This window comes from Mixophyes fleayi, chromosome 1 (assembly GCF_038048845.1).
Source record: "Mixophyes fleayi isolate aMixFle1 chromosome 1, aMixFle1.hap1, whole genome shotgun sequence".
Classification (NCBI taxonomy): domain Eukaryota; kingdom Metazoa; phylum Chordata; class Amphibia; order Anura; family Limnodynastidae; genus Mixophyes; species Mixophyes fleayi.
Window position 1 is genome coordinate 89,003,772 of NC_134402.1, and position 26,186 is coordinate 89,029,957.

General features: G+C 39.5%; 1 protein-coding gene across 1 annotated transcript in view; it reads left to right on the forward strand.

The window, feature by feature from the left end:
- LOC142119689 (putative ATP-dependent RNA helicase DDX60) overlaps nucleotides 1-26,186 on the forward strand; it is a 388,335-nt gene that overhangs the window by 196,639 nt on the left and 165,510 nt on the right. The window contains exon 26 of the mRNA XM_075194180.1: nucleotides 25,074-25,217. Coding sequence (XP_075050281.1) covers nucleotides 25,074-25,217 — 144 coding nt within the window. The remainder of the gene's footprint in view (nucleotides 1-25,073; nucleotides 25,218-26,186) is intronic.

The following is a 26,186-nucleotide window of genomic DNA, read 5'->3' on the forward strand; positions in this document are numbered from 1 at the left end:
CACCCGTTTCCCTCCAACCCGCAGCCCCCTCTTCCCTCTGTTGTGTCCAGTGCACTCTCCGCACTGTTCTCACAACCCCCCCTTCCCCCCCTTCCCCCTCCTGTCCTTTACAGCCCCCTCTCTACCCCCTCATTCTGTAAATCTCTGCTGTAAATGTTCTCTGCTGTAAATGTCACGGAACCATCTGGGGGCTGCATATAGTGTGCGGGCATTGTGTCCCCTGGGCCTTGTGTCCTGTGTGGCAGCACCGCCCACACCACCCTCCTTATGGTCCTGGCTTAGCCCTTTGTTTCAGGTTGCTCCTTTGCACATCAGTAAAAGCTATGGAAAAGAATGTGGACACATATTACCAGCAAGTTAGATGATACTTGTTTTACGTAGCTTCAGGTAGAAAATCAGTATACAGGTGTAGTAGCCAGCACAATTAGTGCTAATAACCAGAACCGAGATTTTCCTTCCTATATGCATATTACTTATGACACTGCAGAATAATATGACCAATCATCACTAACGATGAAGTAAGAGATTTGGTGTTTAGCTCGGCGGTTCCCAAAGTGTGCGCCACAGCTCCCAGGGGTGCCGCGGTGCTGTCACTGGGGTGCCGCGAGCCAGCCATAGGAAAAAACCAAGAGCACATAAACTTACCAATCCGCGTGGCGCCGGGACCCAGCAGACTCCTCTCTCCCGCAGCTGTCACTGACATCGATATTCAGTGACAGCTGCGGGAGAAAGGAGTCTGCTGGGTCAGTGGCAATGGAGGGTGACACAGCGTAAGAGGGGCAGTGGAGGGGGACACAGCGTGAGAGGAGCAAAGGAGGGGGACACAGCGTGAGAGGGGCAGTGGAGGGGGACACAGCGTGAGAGGGGCAGTGGAGGGCAACACAGCATGAGAGGGGCAGTGGAGGGCGACACAGCGTGAGAGGGGCAGAGGAGGGCGACACAGCGTGAGAGGGGCAGAGGAGGGCGACAGCGTGACAGAGGGCAGAGGGTGGGGGAACAGCATGACAGAGGGCAGAGGAGGGGACAGCGTGACAGAGGGCAGAGGAGGGGACAGAGTGAGAGAGGGCAGAGGAGGGGGACATCGTGAAAGAGGGCAGAGGAGGGGTAACAGCGTGACAGAGAGCAGAGGAGGGGGACAGCGTGACAGAGGGCAGAGGGGGCAGTGTGAGAGAGGGCAGTGTGTCTGGATGCAGAGGGGGCAGTGTGTCTGGATGCAGAGGGGGCAGTGTGTCTGGATGCAGAGGGGGCAGAGTGCCTGAGGGCAGAGTGTCTGGATGCAGAGGGGGGATTTTTGCATACAACTAAATAAGTATTTATGTCCTGACCTAAATACTTATTACATTTTTTTGACGCAACTACTACTAAAACAGGACTGCTCAATAATTATTTTGGAGGGGTGCCTTGAAAAAAATTGGAGACTCTAAGGGTGCTGCGAACTGCAAAAGTTTGGGAACCACTGGTTTAGCTAATAAAAGTATATTTTTAGATTTTATATGCCTGGTCAGAACAGATGGTAATCCAGTGTCTAACAAGGAGGCAGCACTTAATATATGATACAGCCTTGAAGTTGCTTTTCATAGCATACAATGTAAGCAGCACACACAACATGAATCACCATTCCGTCAAATTTCACCATCTGACTGAAGATTGGTGAGGGATCTGTCATGTATGTACACTTTTAGTGGTAATACTTCTGGGTGCGCTTCATACATATAGTGCAAAGACATTTTACTAGTAGAAAAATAGGTTGTATAAAAGTGGTCAGTTTAAAAAGTAAGAAACCTTGCATAATTTTTCCCAGAGAACCCAACCTTACATTTTCTTTTTCTTAATTTGGTTTATTGTTAACTGTGATATTAAAACAACATAACCCCTTGAAGTGCTCAGAACCTGTTTTTTTTTAAAAGATAGTCCGGTACAAGATAATTTCCCAAGGCCCTATCTTAGAGTTCTCTTAACTGTTTAATAAGGCAACAACTGTGCTATGGAATTAATACTTTCCTTTTAACCACAAGCAGGGGCTGGTTGAGCTGGGGGCAGCGCGACGGTACTATAGTGGGTTAATTTGGTTTGGGTCACTGGGCTACCTGCATTTTTTTCCTTTAAAATGTCCCTAATAGGCTGCTGAGACAAGTCTCTCCCCCGGCTAAAATTTACCAGCCGGCCCCTTACCACAAGCAGTGCTGTATATTATCCTTTCCTGTGGTCAAAGTGGGCTGCTATACAGTGGTTGCCATACCACCACTTCTCCTAATGCTTGAATGTAAAACTATCAAATGCCATTTTCTTACATTTTTCATAACGCCACTTCTAAATTTCCAAAAAATCTCCTTTCAACATAAATGAACTAGCTGATGCATATGATTGAACAATTATATTTACACATTTAGCAATATTGTAAAAAATGAGTAGCTCGTTTGGAGCACATGTCCCGTATATATGTTTCAACAACCAAGAGAATTCTTGAATGCTCCTTGGAGAATTGTTAGTTGGTACTTTATCATTTGGTAGCATCTACCTCAATTGGGATTGGCACTGCTGATTGGAAGTAGGCTCAGTTTGGTGAGAAAGTTAAAGGTGTTGAGGGAATAAACTTTTGTCTTCCAGCTGAGCCACCTACACAGCAATGCACCATGATGATTGTGGGGCTGCATAAATAATATACTTTTGGCAGTGGTGAAAACTAATTCCAAAACATGTTTGTGCCTCAAACCTCTACTGAAATCCACCCCCCCCCTATGCCATAGACAACAGTTTAGAAAGAGCAAAATATTAAACATCAGAATCATTGTCATCATTCACCCTTACAGCAGCAGTGCACCTGGGCCCCAAGCCACCACCTCTGGTTGGTTCCCCTTCTTCTAAACCCTGTTCTTTTATCCACACAGTTTGTTCAACATTTACTGTCTTTACCCTGCATTCAGATTTAACCCTTTTGTGTAAGATCACACATGTGAAATCAACTTGGAGCTCCTGTTCTTCATGGGGGGATAATCTTTACACAATATTAAACAAGAGAATATTTGAGTATTCAAAGTGTAGCATTCCCCTTTTGGACAATTAATTAACAAGTCAACACCTTGTGATAGCACATTGTTCCACTTCCTCAATGTAAGCTTTTAAATGTGATGGTTTAACAAACTATTAATTTGTTCTTTCAAACCTACAGCTTCAGAATGGAAGTGTAACAACTGCAGCATTGACAGTGTTTACCCAGATATATTGACCCCTGTTGCTAGTGGCCTCAGCTATATTATACGGGGCTAACAAGAGGATCGCCAACTAGTGGTAGTGATACAAAATAGTAAACAAATAGTAAAAACAGACCTGTACTCTAGAATCAATTCTACATCGCGGCAGTCTGCAGCATCTGAGATCATACAGGTAATAGTAGTGCAGGATTTCTGACAAAGGCTAGTGGGCACTGGTGCAACATAGGAAAAAGCCTGATATACACATAATGAAGCAACAGATCCAATGTATCAAATAATATCACAGCAACAGACAGGGCAAAACTAAATTCACAGGATCCTGGCAACAGCAAATAAACTTTCAGCTCAAACCTTGCACTCAGATAACAACTGTCAGCAAATATATTCCAGAGACAGGGGGGTCTATGCATCAATAAGATGCGGTGCCACTAAATATGCAACGCTGCAAATCGCAGAGATTCATATTTAAGCACCACTTGAATGCATCATGCTGGGGCTACTCTGGAAGCCCTGGCAAAGTGTCATCTTCCCTGCGAGCTAATGTCCCTACTTACCGGCAGCCTAGCTGTTTTCTACGTTTTAATGTGCATCGTGCTTTGATGCATAGACCCCAGAGTCTGATATATGAAGGAGGAATAAAGAGTGAGAAAACTGCCACAGAAGTGCAGTATACAATAAAAGATAGTTGTGGTCAAGTTCACAGCTGAAAAACAGGGAACGTTCAGCGCTCAATTCACGGACTAGGGATGTATAAGTAAAAAAAAAGTAAAGTACAGATTGATCGGGGTGTGCAAAACAGAATAAACAGAGGATACTGATTGCACTGATATTTGAATATTTGTTGTAGTGGTTACGTTGGGGTGACAGATTTGTGCCTTAGGTTGTGGATGGGTAGATCAGGTCTATATTGTGAAGAATAGTAGAAAAAAAAGGAAAGAATAAAGGAAAAGCGAAAAAAGGAAAGGGAGGAAAATTACCCTTGTTGTATAGTGCTACATAGTGCGATCCTAAATAATACAATGTGTGTGTATGAACAAGTAAATATTTTAAAGTTCATAACTTCTTATTAATAGTAGAATATTGTCCATTCATAAAAGTCCAGACAAATGGTGTTTCTTAACAAGTGCAACAGGGTCCTCAAAATACAACAGTCTTTATGGCAATCTGTCCTTGTCCTCAATAGTGAAGTACTGTTGGATGAAATGAATAAAGGTGTGTGCTTATGCTGTTAAGTTTAGGAGATCTGGTTAAAGCCTCATATTGCTGAAATTGTTTTGGTTGGTCCATGACTATTTGGGATGCATATTCTGCTGCGGTGTTCATCCTGTTCAGCTTTTTCCAGCAGAAGGGTCCCCCCGGATTGCTCGGGTATGAGTGGCTGCATGTTATTAGAAGTAGAGAAATGGCACATAGTGAAGTACAGAAATATAGAAAGATGTACCGCTGCTATTCAAGAATACTTACCTGTGTTGCGATCTTTGGTGAAAATCCCTCTCTCTAATGAAACTGTTGTTTCGTCAGGAAAGGGACAGGCTCCATTGAAGAGACACCTCTTGATGAATAGATTCAGTTCACCATCCCCATAGAAGTCTATGGGGACGGTGCTAAACAGCTGAAGGTTGCTTAAGGTTGCTTTGTTAAATGTGTCAAAGCAGTAAAAGACCCTTTTTCCGGCACTTTTGCCAGAGTTTAGGCTCTTCACTGCTTCATAAATAGACCCCAATGTGCTCTTAGAGACTGGCTTAGATATGTATCTGCCACTAATTAGGATATTGTATATAATATATATATAATAGTATGCCAAGGGAAGGTTTTCTGTACAGGGTCATGGCAATTCTCTCAATATATCTCTCATGACTTCAATTTCCTTCTAATTATGTTTCAGTTGCAATCCACATGTGCTAACGATGCTCAGAAGTGCAGTGTAATGCCTACACATGTGGTTTATTGTATGTAATTTGTGCTATATATGTTTTGGATAATTTCAAAGGTGCAGCTCGAAGATGATGCACATGTGGTAATTGTATATCAAATGCGATCCTCATGTGCAACTTTGCATTATATGAATAATAATGAAGTGGTTCTCATTATTTAATTGTGTGGTTTGTTTAATAAACATAGGTTAAACCTTGAATTACCTAACAAATATGCTGAATGAGTTTGTGTGTAATTATACTGATCACACATCAGTAAGTCAAGTGTGAAAGAAAGATCAAAAACACCCACGTGACTAGGGAGACAATTTGAGAAATGTTACCAATTTCATTGAGACAGAGTGTAATATCGACTTGGCAGTATTAATGAGGGAAGGGGGTGGGTGGAGACTTTCTTGTGTGCCGACCTATATTAGCATGCAATCGTGTGTGTCAAAATATTAAGATGTTACACATACATATGGGGAATTGATATCAAGCTATTATTAAGCATTTTGTATGTCTATATATGGATTAACATAAATGTACATGGTGTGTGAAGAAGAATTGGGGGTATCAACAAGGATAAGCAGTGAATCAGTTTAAGAACTAATGTAATAGTTAATGTCCAGGGTTACCCTTATAAATATTGAGATAATGACAATTATGAGAATTCACAATAGTAAATAGAGGTGATTTAGGCGAGGAGGGAGAAGGTGAGGCTGTATGTGTGAGAGTTGACCTGCATTTATATATGTATCCACATTTACCTTGTTATGAGCGTTTTGTCGCTATCCAATAACGATTGTCGAATCTCGATTTGTGTTTCCAACGCACAAATATTTTTCTCAAAAAGTAGCAGAATATATTCAAGCCAAATAATAATAAGTACAGCCGTTACTTATCGCAGGCGCTCTGGATCCAGTGTACAGTCATTCAGTCCTGAAGTCTGTGGTCTAGGTGACTGAACACTACATGAGAGCTACTGCTTATATGCAAACAGAGATACAGTGAAACAATGCAGGTGGTATAGCTTGCTTCTATTGGTCCAGGCATCAGGAGGGTCCAGGGGGTTACACATCATAGGCTGGGGGTCTCTCCAGGGGATGAGCTCTGTTCTTCCCGCCAATCTGCTCTGTTCTTCCTGCCACACTCCAATTACAATCAGCCCATTTGCATTTGACAGTTAATATCATATTAAAGGTTTATTCCCTAACATCAATAACTAGAGTATGCAATGTGCGATCTCTTCGCCGAATGCACCGAACAGCTGCTGATGTAGAGGGGATTAATATGATATTAGACATGACACATTTCTTTTAACCTGAACCATATGTATCACTAACATGCATATAACTTATAATATTACACATAAACACTACTATATTTCGACATAAATAACTATGTGTTGCAACTACCATTAATGTGTACTATTTTACAAATGTGCGTGTTGGTGCGAATTTATGTAAAAGCGTAAATACTGTTGTTGCCACGTGTTGCGGCTGCGTACACCCTTCCACGCCGTAGCGTGCCATACGCATCTTTTCAGACAAAGACAACCAAGTTTGCTCGATTTTAATTGAAATGACTTTATCCAATTTACTGACTTCGACAACCTATATTGCATAGTACAATTTGCTAATTAGTCACGACTACTTCTTATAGGTACATAATATAAAATAAAATAAAATAAACAGTAGAAACAATATACAGTTCAGAGATATGTACTACTACAGTTTGTTAAGTATAATAATTAAAGTGTACATGTATGCAATGTACAATGGGTAATGGACCTTGGTAAAATATTCCCCTGGCAGGTACCATATCTACTATTGTTAATATTAAGCTATAAGTCTCCAACTAAACCTCAGCCGTTGGAGTATTCATTCAGATAAAGATGAGATAGGTAATTTCTTAAGTATTAACTTAATTTCAAAATCTATATTCAGGCAGACATGCTCTTTCTAGTGCAGTGTTTTTCAAATCCAGTCCTCAGGACCCCCCTAGCAGTACATGTTTTCCATATCTCCTTGCTGGAGCACAGGTGTATTCATTACTGACTGACACAGTGTAGCATGCGGTATAATTATTTCACTGGTCACCTGGAAATCTTGCACTGTCAGTGGGTCCTGAGGACTGGATTTGAGAAACACTGCTCTAGTGTTTTTAGTCTAAAAATCAATGAGCCTTCTTCTCTATTTATTTTTTCCAGTTTTTCTCTACCATTTGGATGGGTATAAAGTAGAGATGTGCGCTGACACCCGTGTTTTGGTTTTGTATGTGGTTTTGGTTCTAAAACGTGTTCGTGTTTTGGTTTTGTGACAGGTTTTGCAAAAAAAAATCGTGAAAGGTTTTGGTTTTGAATCTAGATTTAATTAAAAATTGTGAAAAATTGGTAAAACAATGTAATTTTGAGCTGTTTTTGCTCCAATGTTAGTTTTCATAGCATGAACATTCATTTCCAGTCATTAATATCGACTACATAGCTGCTGTGCGGGTATTATTTCCTGGTTTGTAACTTCATGAACAGCGTCATGACGCACGCCCAGCGTACTTTCGCCAAAGCTTTATCAAGGGATAACAAGATTGTTATGATTGAAAGTACTTTATACTAACGCTCACCAATCACAAAACGGATAAATTAGATGGACATGAGATGTAACCAATGAGCATAAAGAAAGAATACAGGGCAACTTAGTCAATCCAAATTAAGAAATAACAAATGTCTTAATAAATCTAATTATGGTAAGTTTAAATGGGGCGCTGTTATTACTGTCAATTGTAACCCATCTTAAAACATGTAGGTATTGTTACAAGCTGCGGCGGCTGCGGGCACCGCAGCAACTCACTTCCCTCTGTCCCTGGTGTCCTGGCTGTCCCCATGATGACCGGGACGTCACTTCCGTTCTCAGCCCGACCATTGCTAGGGCAAAGGCTGGAAGCCGAGCTGTCAGTTATTTGTGCCCACGGCAACACAGTGCAGCCGGGCGCGTGCACCCAGACTCCTACTAAGCCTGCGGGATATTAGCACTTATTACATTCATTAAGCCACACATGTGGGGCATATTATGCCATTTCATTCTCTGCTCCTGATTGGCTGTCTTATGTATTTAAGGCAGGGAGGTCTTAGCCTCCCTGCCGGTTATAACGTGGATACTGTCTGTTATTGACCTGCTCCTTTCCTGTTCCTGTTTGTCCCAGTGTTCCTGTGGATACTCTGCCCCTCTGCTATTGGACCTCCTGTTGTGACCCTTTTGCTCTGTTTCTGGACTCTGCTTTCGTGCTGGTGACCCTGACCATTTGGCGTGTTGTTTGACTAACCTGTTTGCTTCGGACCCCTGACCTCGGCTTACGTCTGACCATCCATTTCCATCTGTACAGCCTCCTCCGGCCCTGCCGCTGCAGTGTATTAATAAACTTGCATTACATCGAGAGTTAAGTCCTGGGGGCATCTGAGTACCTGTGAGCGTATAAAGCTCTACGGGAAAGGCGGCTGCTATAGGCGAAGACCTCTTCCTTAAGTTCTGCAAGTTTATTATCAGACCGGCAGCATATCATTATAACTGGCACTAAAATTCTAGGAGGAACTCCTCGGGATGGATGAAAACAGAGCCAATCCAACTCCAGCCCAGGTCCTGGCTGGTCAAATTCAGACCCTGTCTCATATGGTTCAGGGATTATCGCATCAGCTCTCTGCACAAGAGGAAGCCTCTAGGACTTTACAAGTCACCTTGGCACCTGCGGGAGAACCCAAATAAAATTTGCTGGACCAGTTTTCCCGGGACAGAGCACTGTTCCGGAATTTCAAAGAAAGCTGCAAGATCTATTTCCGTCTGAGACCTCGGTCTTCCGGTTCTGAACAGCAAAGGGTCGCTATCATCATCTCCCTTCTCCAGGGTGATCCTCAGTCATGTGCCTTTTATCCGGCCCCAACAAGTCTAATAATGCAGTCTGTTTATGCCTGCTTCAATGCCTTGGGTCTGCTCTATGATGACCCGGATAGAGTGACCTCCGTTGAGGCTCATCTGAGGGCCTTGAAACAAGGCCGGCACTCTGCTGAGGAGTACTGTGCTGAATTTAGACGATGGTCTACAGACTGCGAATGGAATGATCCGGCGTTACGTAGTCCGTTTTGCCTAGGGCTGTCAGAATAGATCAAGGACATTCTTGTACAGTACTCCAACATCTCTGGATACCCTCATGCAGCTCGCCATCAAAATTGACAGACGGATCAAGGAGAGGAAGGCAGAAAAGGAGCAACCATCTTTTTCATCTACCTTTATTCCTGTATCAACAGACTCTGAAGAGACCATGCAATTAGGAGCATACCGTCTTTCGTCTGAGGAAAAGAATAGAAAACAGACTCAAGGCCTCTGTCTCTACTGTGGCATCAAGGGCCACTTTTCTCGCTCCTGTCCTAACAAATCGGGAAAAGAGCATGCCTAGAGAACGAGGGGGAAGTTCGCCTAGGTCTGCAAATCATCTCCTCCAAAAATGCAGTCTAGTTCCTGCACGCATCACTCATGGTGCTTGTTCTGTGGCTGTCTCAGCCTTTGTTGAGAGTGGTGCCGCTGGCAACTTTCTGAACATCGGGTTTTCTCATTCCTCTGGGATTTTTTCTGTGAAGCTTGATTCTGCTATCACTGTTTGTGGCCTGGATGGTAATCCGTTGCCTGGTTGTAAAATTGTTTATGAGACTCCTCTGCTGCAGTTAACCGTGGGTGTTCTTCATTCAGAAGCCCTGTCATTTTGCCTCATTGATTGTCCATCGGTTCCATTAATTTTTGGCCATGCCTGGCTCTCCCTCCACAACCCCGTAGTGGATTGGGTTAAAGGAGAGATTACTCAATGGAGCCCTTACTGTTCACAGTCCTGCTTGACCTTGCTCCTCCGGATCTTGCAACCAGTGTCTGAGCAGCTTCCTCCTCAATACCATGAGTTCCGGTATGTGTTCTCTAAAAAAGCTGCTGACTCTCTGCCTCCACATTGTGACTTTGATTGTGCAATCAATTTGATTCCAGGGTCTAGACTACCCAAAGGGAGGTTGTACTATCTCTCTGGTCCAGAAACCAAGGCCATGCAGGAGTACATAGTGGAAAATCTGGAAAAAGGCTTTATTAGGACTTCTAAGTCCCCAGTAGGAGCCGGATGCTTCTTTGTATCAAAAAAAGATGGTGGATTGCGACCCTGCATCAACTACCGGGGTCTTAATCAAATCATGATTAAAAACACCTATCCTCTTCCCCTAATCTCTGTGCTTTTTTAACAACTGAAGACTGTCACCATCTTCAACAAGATTGATCTCCGCGGAGCATACAACTTTATCTGCATCAGAGAGGGGGATGAATAAAAAACGGCATTCAACACACATTCTGGCCACTACGAGTACCTAGTCATGCCTGCGGTCTTTGTAATGCGCCTGCAGTGTTTCAAGATTTAATTAATAAAGTGCTCCGTGAATTTCTCAGCCAATTTGTTGTCGTGTATTTTAATGACATCCTGTGATATTTACAGTCATTGTCTCTACATCAGTGTCATGTTAAGCAGGTCCTCCAAAAACTTTGTGATCACCATCTTTTCGCCAAGTTGGAGAAATGCGAATTTGAGGTACAGAAGGTGTAATTCCTGGGGTACATAATTTCCTCTGCATGTTTTTCCATGGACCCAACCAAAGTCCATGCCATTCTAGATTGGGTACAACCCAATAACCTCAAAGCTGTGTAGAGATTCTTGGGCTTCTTGAATTATTATAGAAGATTTATCCGTGGATTCTCAGATCTAGTAGCCCCTATTGTTGCCCTTACCTATAAGGAAATGGATCCCACTAATTGGCCCCTTCAATCAGTAACCACATTTGAAGCCCTCAAAAAGGCATTTGTCTCTGCTCAGGTTCTCAGACACCCTAATCCAGATATACCCTTTGTACTAGAGGTTGATGCCTCTGATGTAAGAGCTGGCGCTATCCTCTCCCAGAAAGACCCTCATATTCACCGTTTACATCCTTGTGCATATTTCTAGCGTAAATTTTCTGTCGCTGAAACCAATTATGATGTAGGAAATCGGGAACTGTTGGCCATCAAATGGGCCTTTGAAGAATGGCACCATTGACTGGAAGGAGCCATTCATGTAATTTCTGTGATAACCAATCACAAAAGTCTTCAGTACATCGCATCTGCCAAAAGGTTGAACCCCAGACAGGCCCGCTGGGTGCTCTTTTTTTACCCGCTTTAAATTCATTATTACCTACAGACACGGTTCCGAAAACATCAGGGCAGATGCGTTATCAAGGAATTTCATTTCACATCATGTTCCAGTTTCTGAACCACTGCCTATTACTCCACCATCTATTATTCATGTTGGATTAACTCAGGACTTGGGGGTCACCCTCCATAGATTTCAAAAGATAGCACCCACAGAAACTCCAGTGAACCGTTTGTTTGTTCCAATCCATTTAAGAAAAGCAGTTCTTTCTGAAGCTCATGACAGTAAGACGGCCGGGCATCCTGGTATCTCTAAGACAGTGGAGATCCTCTCTCGTTCTGTGTAGTGGCCCTCATTATCCTCAGTTGTCAGGACCTTCGTTCTATCTTGTGAAAACTGTGCAAGGAACAAGATTCCCAGGAACTGCCCTTCAGGCCAGCTTGTCCCGTTGTCTATTCCTTTGAAACCTTGGATGCACTTATCAATGGATTTCATTGTAGATCTTCCATCTTCTGCAGGGCATAACACTATATGGGTGGTTGTTGACCGATTTAGTAAAATGTCTCATTTCATACCGTTAACTAGACTTCCCAGTGCACGTAGTCTAGCTACACTTTTTGCTCAACATGTGTTTCGGCTCCATGGTCTCCCTACAGATATTGTCTCTGATTGTGGCTCCCAATTTGTTGCGCAGTTTTGGAAATCCTTTTGTACCCTCCTCGGGATCAATATCAGCCTCTCATCCACATACCACCCACAATCTAATGGACAGACGTAAAAAGTTAATCAATCCCTGGAACAGTTCTTATGATTGTACACCTCAGAATTCCACAAATTTGCATATAATTACTCATGTCATTCTTCCACTCATACTTCTCTGTTCTATTGAAATTTTGGGTTTCACCCTAGGTCCAATTTTCTGTATTCGCTCAGTTCTTTTGGTCTCCCGGAAAAACGTTCCACAGCCGCTGATCTCAAGATTATTTGGAAAAAAGATCTTCTTTGAGGCAGGCCTCATTTCAGTCCAAGATGTTTGCTGACCGTCACCGTATGATTTGTTCTTTTAAAGTAGGTCAGAAGGTCTTACTCTCTACTCGCAACATCAAACTCAAACAACCCTGTAAGAAACTTGGACCTAAGTTTATTGGACCTTTCACTATCATCAAACAAATTAACCTTGTAGCCTTCAGGTTAAAACTTCCTTTCTCCTTGAAGATTCCAAACACCTTTTATTGCTCCTTTCTCAAACCGGTTTTCTGCTCAACTCAACTCAGTTTCAACTCAGTTTCAATGTCTCCAGTCCCTAGGAACTCGTCACCTAATTTGGATGGACGTCAGGAATTTGTAATCGAAAAAATTCTCAATTATAAAAAAGTCCAATGACAAATCTACTTTCTAGTTCAGTGGAAGAATCAGTGTTTGGAGGAACGGTCCTGGGTTCCACGAAGACGCCTTCATGTTAACATGCTTATCAAAAAGAAATTCAAACAATTTTCCAGGAAACCAGCATGTCGAGGTTTCTTAACTGTACTGTTACGAGCCGTGGTGGCCGCGGGCTATGCCGCGACTAACTCCCCTCTGTCACTGGCATCCCGGACGTCTCCATGACAACCGGGACGTCACTTCCGGTTCTCAACCCAACCGTTGCTAGGGCATCGGCCAGATGCCGAGCTGTCAATTTTTACGCCAAGACTCCTACTAAGCCAGCGGGCTATTAGCACTTATTACAGTCATTAAGCCACACATGGGGGGCTTATTATGCCATTTCATTCTCTGCTCCTGATTGGCTGTCTTATATATTTAAGGTAGGAAGGGTTTAGCCTCCCTGCCGGTTATAGCGTGGATACTGTCTGTTGCTGACCTGCTCCTGTCCTGTTCCTGTTTGTCCCAGTGTTCCTGTGGATACTCTGCTTCTCTGCTATTGGACCTCCTCTTGTGATCCTTTTGCTCTGTTTCTGGACTCTGCTTTCATGCTGGTGAACCTGACCTTTTGGTGTGTTGTTTGACTACCCTGTTTTCTTCGGACCCCTGGCCTCAGCTTACGTCTGACCATCAGTTACCATCTGTACAGCCTTCTCCGGCCCTGCCGCTGCGGTGTTGTTAATAAAGTTGCACTACATCTAGAGTTAAGTTCTGGGGGCATCTGAGTACCTGTGAGCGCATAAAGCTCTACGGGAAAGGCGGCTGCTATAGGCGAAGAATTTTTCCGCAAGTTCTGCAAGCTTATTATCAGACCGGCAGCCTAACAGGTATTAGGTGAATCATTGAAAACAAGTATATATGAAAAAAAATAAAATTACAAAAATAATATGAGTAATGCAAAAATAAAAATGAAATATAAAACCCCCCATATATAATATAAAAATGTAGATCACTAAAATGCTCAAGGTAAACATTAAATAAATATTAGGTAAGTAGTAAAGAATAAATAAAGACAAGTCACAATAAGCCAGTTATAAATTTGATAATGTAACATTCATACAGAAAACACAATCAAAATCTTTGGAAAGCTTTAAGGTTAATACTGGGAATATGAATGTGAAAAAAATGATGAGTATTAAGTGAAAACACAGTGAAACCAAATAATAATGAAACGTGATATAAAATGAGTGGTAAGTATAGATAAGCCATAACAAAAAATGAAAATGTCAAAACTAAGCGAAAGTGAAAAACTGTTATAAAAAATATGAATAAAATATGAATTGGAAAAAAGTGAAAGTGCATATACATAATTATCATGCTAAGTATGTTTAGTTATCAATACAACTGTCCAAATTGTTGATTGTGCCAACATATCAAATTATTATAGGTATTAACATTATATCAAAGTAAAATCACCATTGACTAGAGAATCCCTTATAAAATAACCCTATATAAAATAAAATAAAATATGTAACATATTCAGTATATACAAATGTGTTACCCAATACCTATACCTGTATATTTGTTTGTATATATTTATTATTTTTCATTTTTTATTTACATTTTTTTATATTTATTTTTTTATTTTTTATTTTTGTGATTCATATATATTCAAATGATTTACTGTATTAATTGCCCAGAAAAATTACGTTTAAAACAATAGACCACACATTCTTTTGTACACTGAATTAGTGGAATATTAGTTATTAGTTATTAATAAGACATCAATAATTAAAAATGTCAATATTAGATCAGTATATCCATTATAAATTGATGGCACCATATTAATATGGCCCATTAATTGTAAATTGTGAAGTATGACATTCTCTTAACTTAAGTGTTATCCTTAGCAAAGAAAGCTAGCAAAGCTGTTATTTTCATTGAGACCAGATGGGGAAAGAGGATTTTAAACAAAAATCCATCTATTCTCTCTTTGCAACAGTAGTTTTTCAATATTTCCACCTCTGATCCCAGACTTATTTTATCAATTCCAAAACATTTTAAATCTGTTGGATTGCATTTATGTCGAAGAAGGAAATGTCGAGCTACAAACGTCAACTGTCAACAATCATTGTCACATTAAGCATTACGAATTGAGCCAATATGTTCAAGTACTCGTTGTTTGAGCATCCTGCTGGTTTTGCCCACATATAACATGTCACATGGACACATTAGAACATATGTGACTCCCTTGGTTTTGCAATTAATATAATTCTTAATTCGATATACTTTGCCATAGCGATCTGAAAATTCAGTCATTTTGAACATATAATTACATAATTTGCAATTACCACATCTCAAAGATCCTATGATTGTATCAATATTATTTCTGTAGGCAAAATGACTTCTTACCAATCTGTCTTTCAGATTGGTACTTCTCCAACTAAATAAGGCTCTATCGCCTCAAATTATGTACCTCAGTTCTAATTTTGAAATCACTCAGGTTAGAGCAATTGCGTCTAATCCTGAGTAATTCCCCTTTGGGAATGTTGTTCAATACCGGGGGAAAATGAGTGCTTTGATTATGTAAAATACAGTTAGTGGCTGTTGGTTTAAGGAACAGATCAGTTTTCAATTTTCCATTGGTTCCCTTTATAATCATAATATCCAAAAAGTAGATATAAGATTGGCTCATTGTATATGTGAGTTTGAGATCATTGTTGTTATCATTTAGAATCTCAATAAACTCCTTAAATAAATTGATCTCACCTTGCCAAAAAATTAAAATGTCGTCGATGTATCTGACCCGGGTAACAACCTGGTCAGTATACATCTGAAAGTTTTCATGGAAAACCGTTTCTCTTTCCTATTGATCCAAATACAAGTTTGCAAATATTGGGATACAAGCTGCTCCCATTGCCGTGCCCCGAATCTGCAGGTAGAACATATCGGAAAAGACAAAATAATTCCTCCTGAGAATAAATTCTAAAAGTTCAATCAAGAATTCATTGAATTCATTATTTGCTTCAGATTTGAGAAAATATTTGACTGCATCGATACCCACCTTGTGTTCTATGCTAGTGTATAAGGATTCAACATCCACAGTTATTAACCAACAATCATTATCTAATGTGATGTCATCCACCAATTTAAGGACATTGTGGTGTCCTTGATATAAGAAGGAAGTGATGTAACATGTTTTCTTAGGTGAGTATCCTAAAAAATATTGGCCTGTTCAGTAAGGCCACCATTGCCGGATAAAATTGATCTACCCGGTGGTAATATTTTATTTTTGTGAATTTTGGATAACAAATTTAAAGTGGGAATCCGAGGATTATCCACTTGCAAAAAGTCAAATTCAGTTTTACATATAACCCCTTATCTAGAGCTCTATGTATTATTTCATGATAAGAAATTTTTAAATCTTCGGTTGGATTGGAGAATAGACATTTGTAAAATTTGACATCACCAAGCTGTCTTGATGCCTCATGAATATACATGTCCATTGGCCATATAATCACATTGCCCCCCTTATCGGAGGGCTTGATGATAACATCATCCCAGAGTTCTAGTTCTTTTAGAGCTTTCCTCTCATCTCTAGTGAGATTATCTTCTTTTACTTTACCTAAGTGGTTTTGTAATTTGTCCAGTTCTTTCAATACAATATTTTCAAAAACTTTTGGGAACAACTGTTGTCATTGGGAAAAAAAGTAGATTTTTTACGACATATAATTCTAGATTCTTCCTTGGGATCCTCCTGTGTAGTAGTTAGCATATCATTTTGGTAAAGTAAAAGATGTTCTAGATTATCTAAAGCATCCAGATCTTCCATGGTATCAAGTCGGCAAGGATCATGATATAAGATAGCAGAATTATCATCAGTATTGCTGGTATTACTGAAAAATTTAGCCAATTTTAATTTCCGAAAAAACAAATGGAGATCTTTCTCCCATCCAATCCTATCAAAATGTTTTGTGGGAGAAAATGTTAATCCGCAACTGAGTAGACTGAAATGTTGGTCTGTAAGAATTTTATTAGCAAGGTTGATAATTTGTAATGATGTATTGGAAATTATTTCCTTCGTTCCTGATGTCTAATATACCGGTCGGATATCCAAACCCACATATTTCTGTCCCTTAGATTTCTTCTTTCCCCTCCTGATCTGTTTGAAACGGGGCTGGATACTCTTTCCTGAGATCTTTGGGGATCCAGTAAAAAATTCCTGGGGGTAAATGTATCAAGCTGAGAGTTTTCCGGCGGGTTTGAAAAGTGGAGATGTTGCCTATAGCAACCAATCAGATTCTAGCTATCATTTTGTAGACTGTACTAAATAAATGACAGCTAGAATCTGATTGGTTTTGAAACCCGCCGGAAAACTGTCAGCTTGATACATTTTCCCCCTAGAGTTGAATTTAAACCTTCCTTTGGTATGACCTTTATTATCTGAATCACTATCAGAAAATTCAATCTCAGAGGAATCATAACTAATGGAGAGATCTCTCCTTTCTTTCCTTTTATTATCATGTGATCTATTCCATTTAAAGATGTTGCCTGTGGCATAATCATGTTTATCCCTGTTAAATTTCAGTTTTTTCTTATCCATGATCATTTGCTCAAGATCTTTTTTGCTTTTGTCAAATGAGTTATCTGTTACTAAATCTTTCAATCTGCCACTCATTTGTTCAATTTCCTTGGAGTAGCCATCTAAGATTACCATGTCATGTTTTAATGATCTGAATAAGTTCTTTAGAGCATTTTAAGAGAACATTTTCCCATTCCCTTTTTAAATCCATTGTAGCCAATTCATAGAATGGGTACACCTTAGAACGTAGTCCCCGAGGTGTCAAGGAATGTTTGAGATAATTTTCATTGGTGGTCATATCCCATCATCTTTTAATTTGTTTTCGTAATAAAATTTGTAAGCTATTGAGATCATCATACCAACTGTTCTCTGTAGATTGAATATTCATATGTCCCATTCCTGAAAAGATGGTATCAATATTCTCATTCCACTTTTCACACCATCTATGTAAGTAATCTCTCAAATTAAAATTGGCCATTATTATATTAAATGCACAATGAGCATCTAAGTTAATTCATGTTATATACCTCCAGTAAGCGTGTCATATATCCATTAATGGATAAAATGTCAGAGATACAATTGTAATCTCTAGATGTAAATAACACAATAGAAAGTCCTCAGTAAGTATATTGAACAGAGATAGAGTGTGTAAATGCACAAGGAGGAGGACCAACCTCTATTAAATCATATTAGAGTTATAAGAATTCGTTTATCTTAATGAGGGGGTGCTCTACCAACAGATACAGACTTTATCACTAAGAAACCAGAGTTTTGACCAGGACTGGTTGTCCACATATCTATAGTTAAGTGGACTGTCGGTACAATGGCATTTTCTAGAGACTGACTGAATTTTTGCTAAACCACACAGCACAGCTAAGTAATTGATGTTCTGGAGAAATTGAATCGAGATGGAATTTGATAGCCTGGACATATGACCTCATCTAATCGTCTAAAACCTGATGCATTGATGGTGGAAATTGGATGCACATACAATGCTAGCATAGATGTCATGACTTTAGTGATCTGTGTGTAACAGGATGCTGACTGTCAAACTTGTTTCCTCTTGCTAACACTTGTTTCACAGAGAATTGTGTAAAATGCTTACTCGTCTTGCTCCCCTTCTGTATAGATTTGTCCCCCCCCCCCCAGCAGCAGCAACAGCTGTAGCATGCAAGGATGTGTCTAAGAATCATGGATTGCACCAGGGGAGTCTTCTTGGAATTTGATAACTGGATGCTGGACTATGTACTATTATTGAGGTGGTTGATGATGAAGGTATTGATACTGGTGAGGATTGCAAGTTTGTGTCCATTTGGCTGGTAGCTGATGCTGGGCTGCTTGCTACTATACACAATTTGCCTCGTTTGGAAACACGACTTGTATGAACTGGCTTCAAATGACATAACAGGGAGGAGGTGCCTAGATGATCAATGTACCTACCTCTATTGCACATAGAGCTTTTGCCCTGACAAAAGCTACAGATGCCTTGACAAATGTTGTCTGGGATTGGATAAAATATTTCCAAACAGAAGAGGTGCTTTTTTTGTCTTATGCCCCGGCATGATAATGCGCTTATTATGGGCATTTGCTGGTGGTAACACTGGTAGCTGACTTACTTCAACACAATCATCATCATCCTCCTCATTATCTCATTAATTTTCATATCCACAATTACCCCACTCATCATCTTGCACATTTTCATCTTCCTTAGTAGCCTTCTCAATTTCTAGGTGTAAATCATCATCAGCACTAATACTACTACTACCTTCCTCACATTTCCATACGGTTGAGGACGTTTTGAAGGAGGCTGCTCTATAATTACAGTGTCGGAATTTGAAACCTCAGATTCACATATAGCACTCATGGATACCCTCCTTAAAGTCTCCTCGGGATTATGTGACTGCCCAAGTTATTCTTCAAACTAAGTGTTATCTTCAGTCACTGATTTGGCTCTTTTGGAGGTGTCAGTAAAAGACGTACACTCTGAGCGACAAGGCAGTGCATGGGAAGTTAAGGAAGATGCAGAACCGTGTTGGGCACTCTGTTTTGGAATGCCCATTCTAGTACATATACCAGTACCAGCAGTTGCAGGACCGCTACTACCACAAAGTGGGCATAGTCTGAGCCTTATCTTGCCACTGCAGGGGGTGTATGGAATATTAGCTATTTTCCTTTCTTTGGGCAAATCACCACTTTCATTAGAAAATTCCCTCTTAATCCTCCTCCTTGCATCATGTTTTCTTTGAGACTGAATTTGGTAGATAGTGTTTGGATTTTGAGGACCCTTTCCTTACTTTCTTTCTGCATTATCATTTTTTTACTAGTAAAGGTCATAACAGTAAAAGTACTATTACTGCCAGTACTGCTACTGGGCTGCTCCTGATCTGTGCAGTGATCCATGTTTGCAAAGAGGAGTAATGCTACTTGAACAGATTGGAGCTACTTGTAGATGCCTGTTACCACACCAAGGGACACCCAATGAGATAGGGAAAGGAGGGAATGTTATCTTACAATGCTTATGACATTGCTCCACAATATACTGCTAACAAACAACTTTTATGTTTAATTGGGTGGTTGTGCTGCTCTGAGTCAAAGACAAGAACACCCTGTTTACTTTTTTGGGGTATGAGGCTGCTGCTGACCCTCACATGCAAACATCCTTTCTTTAATATGGATGTCAATGAATGACCCTTTCAAAATTGACAAGTATTGAAAAATAGTAAGGATTAGAATATATAGCATTTCTTGGGGGGTTGCAGCTGCTGCTGAAGCTGATATGCAAACACCCAATTTTTTAAAAATGATTTCCGATGTCACTGCCCCACAGATGATTACTTTCACTAGAAAAACGTAATATTTTAAAAGAAATAAATCTGTTTGTTTTTTGGATTTTACTGCTAATAGTCATACAGCAAAAGCACAGTGTTTTCCTCCACTAAAATACTAATTATTTCAGAATGATATCTAACTCTAATCTAAGTCTATATACTAGTACTATTATATATGCATTAACAATAATAGCCAGTAGCCACTAGTCTGGAAGATTGAAATTAAAAGGAATTGATCAGCAAACTATTATAGCTGACTAATCTCTGCAGAACTGTTTTACAATAATGACATGATTTTTATGTCCCTCTTTCTACCTGAACGCTATTTTCAGGGCAGAGCACTGCAGCTAACCTCCTTCCTACACGCTGTCTGTTCTAAAATGGCACATGAGAAAACAAGGGCAGGCTATATATACAGAAGATATCAATCCAAAACTTGCAAGAGTTTTGCAAAATAAATTTCCCAGAACTTACGTTTTGCCTCGCCTTGATATCCGAAATTGGTTAGCAAAACCAAGTCATGATTTGTTTTCACTTGGATTCCCAGCGTTGGATCTTGTCGGATTTCACCAAATCCAAACCGTTTATCTCTAGTATAAGGCAAAGGCCTTTTGTATTAGAGTCAGAGATCTTAGAAAAATGTGGTGATATGCTGTAATGTTGTATTGTTGGTAGTCCCTGGGTATATTCCTTACATGTTCGCTTATCCATATTTTTTATTTACTGGTGGCTCTACCAATGTATTGTGTGTTCTATGGTCAATATATTACATTGCTCATTTCACACGTCTTGAACTATTTTATTTAAAAAATTTCTTGTCTGTGGTTGGATTTGAAGAACCGTGTAGGTATGTTACTTCTGTAATCTAAAGTTTTGCAGTTTATACATTGTCCACAGTGGAAAAAAAACGCTTGTGGTCTATTTCTGTCTAGCCAGGTTGTTCCTTGAGGTTCTGGGGGATGAAGATTTTAATGATTTTCGAGCATAGACTGAGTGCTTTCCTGAAAATCACCTTGGGTTGAACTGGCAATATATCTTTCAACATTTTATCTTTTTGTAAAATAAACACTTTTTAAGTATATGTTTCACTTGAATAGGTGACTTTGAGTATTGGATGATGAAATGTCGTCCTTGTGTTCTTTGCTATCCTTTGTTTTGTAGGCTAGTAAGTTTTCCCTGCTGATTTCTTTGACATTGTCAAATGTCTTCTGTACTTTTACGGGGTCAAATCATTTTTCAGAAATGTCTGTTTTAGTTGTTCTCCCTGGATCAGGTAACTTTGTATGTCTGAGCAGTTTCGGCATATCTGTTTGAACTGATCAACAGCTATGTTGGCCAGGCAGTCTGGATGATGGTGGCTGTTGGCTAAGATGTAGTCATTGACATCCACTGGTTTTTGGACTGTGTTGGTCTTAATTTCGTTATTAAAACAGACATAGATCCTCTGCACTCACCATGCCCAGACTGGGGTGCAAGAGGGGGTTGCCCATATTATATAGACAAAAAAACAGGGATACTCTGCACTCTCCAAACACATAATTAATGCTGTAATAAGTACTGTTCTATATTTAAAACAGGGAATGTTAGTTCCACATATTGCAATATATGTTAAGCTGACCAACTCACGCCAAAGTCTTCCCAATCTGGTCAGTCCTAACATGATAAAATGCTATGCTTTTTTATCTAGGCTTAAGGCTTACCTGCACACAACTTTTAAAGGCAAGTCTTTCCCAAGCACTAGCAGCCATGGGAGACCTGGGACTCACCTGACACAAGTTGGAATTAATTAATGTAAAGAATGGGGTGCAAGAGCAAAAGCATAGCATTTGATCATGTTAGGACTGACCAGATTGGGAAGACTTTGGCGTGAGTTGGTCAGCTTAACATATGTTGCAATATGTGGAACTAACATTCCCTGTTTTAAATATAGAACAGTACTTATTACAGCATTAATTATGTGTTTGGAGAGTGCAGAGTATCCCTGTTTTTTTTGTCTATATAATATGGGCAACCCCCTATTGCACCCCAGTCTGTGCATGGTGAGTGCAGAGGATCTATGTCTGTTTTTGTCTATACAATGTAAGTCCCATCACTTTTGCATCCCATTCTTTACATTAATTCATTCCAACTTGTGTCAGGTGAGGTCTCCCATGGCTGCTAGTGCTTGGGAAAAACGTGCCTTTAAAAGCTGTGTGCAGGTAAGCCTTAAGCCCAGATAAAAAAGCATAGCACTTGATCATGTTAGGACTGACCAGATTGGGAAGACTTTGGCGTGAGTTGGTCAGCTTTACATATATTGCAATAAGTGGAACTAACATTCCCTGTTTTAAATATAGAACAGTACTTATTACAGCATTAATTATGTGTTTCGAGAGTGCAGAGTATCCCTGTTTTTTTGTTTTAATTTCGTTATTGTTTATTTCCAAGTTTAAGATTTCAGTTTGCTCTTTGCTATATTTGGATGTGAATTTTAGATTACAAGAGTTGTTGTTGAGATAAAAGATAAATTGTTCTAACTATTCTTTGTTTTCAAATGAATAACACATAAATAAATGTACAGGCCCTGTTGTTAAATTCAAGTAAATTTAAATGGAACTCATTTATGGAGTCTTTTTGTAATTTCTGTGATTTATAGTCTTCCTTGTTTAGAATCACCAACACTCCCCTTTGTCAGCTGATTTTATTATGATGGACCTGTCATTCTGTACATGTTTTAGTGCCTCTTTTTCTGCTTTTGTTACACTTGGGCCAGGTCTATTATGCTTGAGGTTTAAACTGTCTTGTGACCCTAATGCTAAATGAACTGAGTACAGCTCCCTAGTCACCGGCCTTTATCTGACATTGGTCACACTGAAAAAGACAGGTTTAAATACTTTAGACAACTCCCACAGCCCTGACTTGATAGATAGATGACACTCCCTCCCTGTCTTTATAACTGAGTTCTCATCAGATGCTCTGTTTGATTAGCCTCACTACAGATATACACTGTCAGCTGCTGTTAGCTGTGGAAAAGATATCTTCAAACTACTTCAAAATATGTAAGTTAAATCACACCCTATACTATTATTTTATTACACCTATGCTTTCCACCAGTATTTCTTCAAGCTAGGTGCACTGCTGAACAAATGTATAATTCTGCCCTGCAGACTGTCAGTTAAATACCTAAATCCTCTCTTGCAGGTCTGTGGCAAACCACTCCCCTTGTCACAACAGATAACTGCAAACAGTGGTCAGGGTAAAAAGTCTGATCCAAGGGTCTCCATATTCTGGCATCACCCCTAATCAGGAAACTTTCTGTTAACCTATCCCAAACTGGAAGCTAGTGTAGCAAAGGTAAATGGCTTATACCTTCTGGACAGTTTCTGTATAGACTGGTTTTAATAACATAAGTAGCCCTATGCTGTTATACATGCACAGGAGCTACTACTGTCATGGTTTGTGATAGGACAGAAAGATGAGGACAGCATATATGACAAAATCAGGACTGACCCACCGAAATTGGGATAATTGGTAGATTGTGTTGCTTTCCCCTCCTGTTCTTTCAGCTTTGAGTGCCTGCTGCTATTGTGTTAAGCTCTACTTGGCCAGTTCAGGAATGTTGGGCCGCTATTTGGAAAAAGGATTTGTACCGTTCACCTCCTGGAAAACTGAGTTACGAGTGAACAGCCTCAATAACACCTACATTTAATAAATAGGGCTCATTTCTCCAACCAGCCTCAGGATTAAATTAATAGCATTCACAATTAAAAATAGTATGGTTATGGTATATTACAACATAATATATTTTAGACATTTTGCATCTTTAGTAAACAGAGACAAAATTAGCATATTTTTGAGATCAGATTTTCAATTATTCTTCTAATCTGTCTTTTTAGTAGAGTAAATGCTTATTTTTTTGCTTATTATGTTATCCTTTTAACATATTGTTATCTTATAGGTAATTCTCCAAAAAGGAAAATACTACTTTTTAAAAACAAACTCTATGAAAGCTGTACAAATAACAAACACATAAGTCATTAACAAATATTAATTCTAAATTGAACAATAGATTTTTCATGTAAGAATCAATTTGGTGAAAACCTAATTAATATCCCAATACCACATAATTTTGTTTTTTGACACAAACACATTCAAAATGCATTTGACATTCCTTTTATTATTGTTCATTGTATAATTTTAAATGTGTTGAAACCAGAAATGCACAGAAATGGAAAAAGTATCGTTTTGAAAAATGGTACCGCAATGCAAGTAAAAACGCAAATGCATATGTACTCATGTAGAACAATAATTTTTAATGTCACATATATTCATATGCATTTATTTAGCTTTCAAAAGCTGGGTATGTGGTCTAAAACTGTATGTTATGATTTGGCCTTTAATCATACCTGCCTACTCTCTCGGAATTCCCGGGAGGCTCCCGAATTTCAGGGAGTCCTCACGGACTCCCAGAAGAGTAGGCAAAACTCCCGAAGTTTGGCGAAATTCACGGAAGTGAATGGAGGGGGTGTGGCTTTAAACTCTGCCCCCGCGAAATGTCACCACGCCCTCCTCCTACCCCATGTCACATGACTTCTCCCCCGGATCTCCCGGAGGAGAAATCTTAAAAGTGGGCATGTATGCCTTTAATCCATCCAGTTAAAAGTATGCCTCTTACAGCCTACCATAAGCTCTGTTAGCTGTCTATTTGCTGTTCTGCAAATTTACCCCAACTCAATGGAGGCCAGATGAATTACAAAACAAAAACTAACTAGGTAAATAATTATATAAATGCAGGTCATGGTCATTGTATATCCCTGTGACTGAATACACTAATGTTTTGTGAATATTCTTAGGATGATGTAGTGTTTGAGATATCTATGCATTGTGAAGCAAGGAACTACAGACAAACTGTATTATTGTACTATTATTTACAATATTAAAGAGATTATCAAAATTATTTATATGATATTGTATCTAAAATGTAATCTTGTTTTAGATTTGATATAAATACAGTGGAAAATTTGGCAATCAAGTTGGCAGACCATTTGATGAAAAAGTGGGAAAGTAGACAAACTGACAGTGATGAGAAAGAAATACAGAAACTTCAAGTAAAAGCAGACAAATTAGAAAAATCTCTTAAGTAAGTGTTATATAATAAAAGACAAATATTCCATGCAATTAATTGTAATTTTGTATTCACTGTGCACTGAAAATGTTAAAATTAGTCCATTACCTACACACAGTGAGGTCAGCTATTTTGTGAGCTGAAATAATATTCACCCTATGAAATTATTAGGAACCAGTGACATCATTGAGGCACAAAGTGATGTCAGTTATTATTATTATTATTATCCCTAATTTATATGGCGCCACAAAGGGTCCACAGCACCGTACAGAGAACTTAGGACGAAACAGAACACGGCATAGAGGGCAATATAATAAACAAAGTGCAGTTAAAACTCAACTAAAAACAGATATACAAGGCAAGTTATTATAAGTGAATTCCAGTACACTCAGAAACTATAAGAGGGAAGGAGGAGAGGTGAGAAGTAAATTAAAGTAAGCTGAACCTGTGCCCAGGAGTGTGGGCGCAACTAACACGATGAGAGCCAGGGGAGAAGAGGAGACCAAGGGCAGGGACCTAGTGACGAGGTGCAAAAATGAGTCTGGGGTGCTGAAAGCAAAGTTAACAGAAGGAGGAGGACAAGAGGATTAGAGGGCCCTGTTCTTGTGAATGTATAGGCTGCATTCTCATGAAATTCATCCTAAAAAATGATTTACCTACTATGTGTAGGTAATGGGTACTCTTTAGTGGCTGATGTTCATTCGATTTCTGAAATATATCAACCTTTCTTTTCGGCAATTGTGGTCTTGGGTGTAGCAGAGCAATTTGCTATAAGAGCAGAAATGGCTAAACTACAGATGGTGAAGTTTAGAAAGAAATTAGAATTCCAGATACTTTTGGGATAGTTTTCAGCGCTTTATTAACAGTCAATATAGGGAGTGTGAGTTAGATGCAGGGGAATGTTGTTCAGTTGTCCTCTAATTTTAATAATTCTTGGAATCAGTTAACAGAAAAAAATAACTTTTCCCCTGTGATATTACTGTG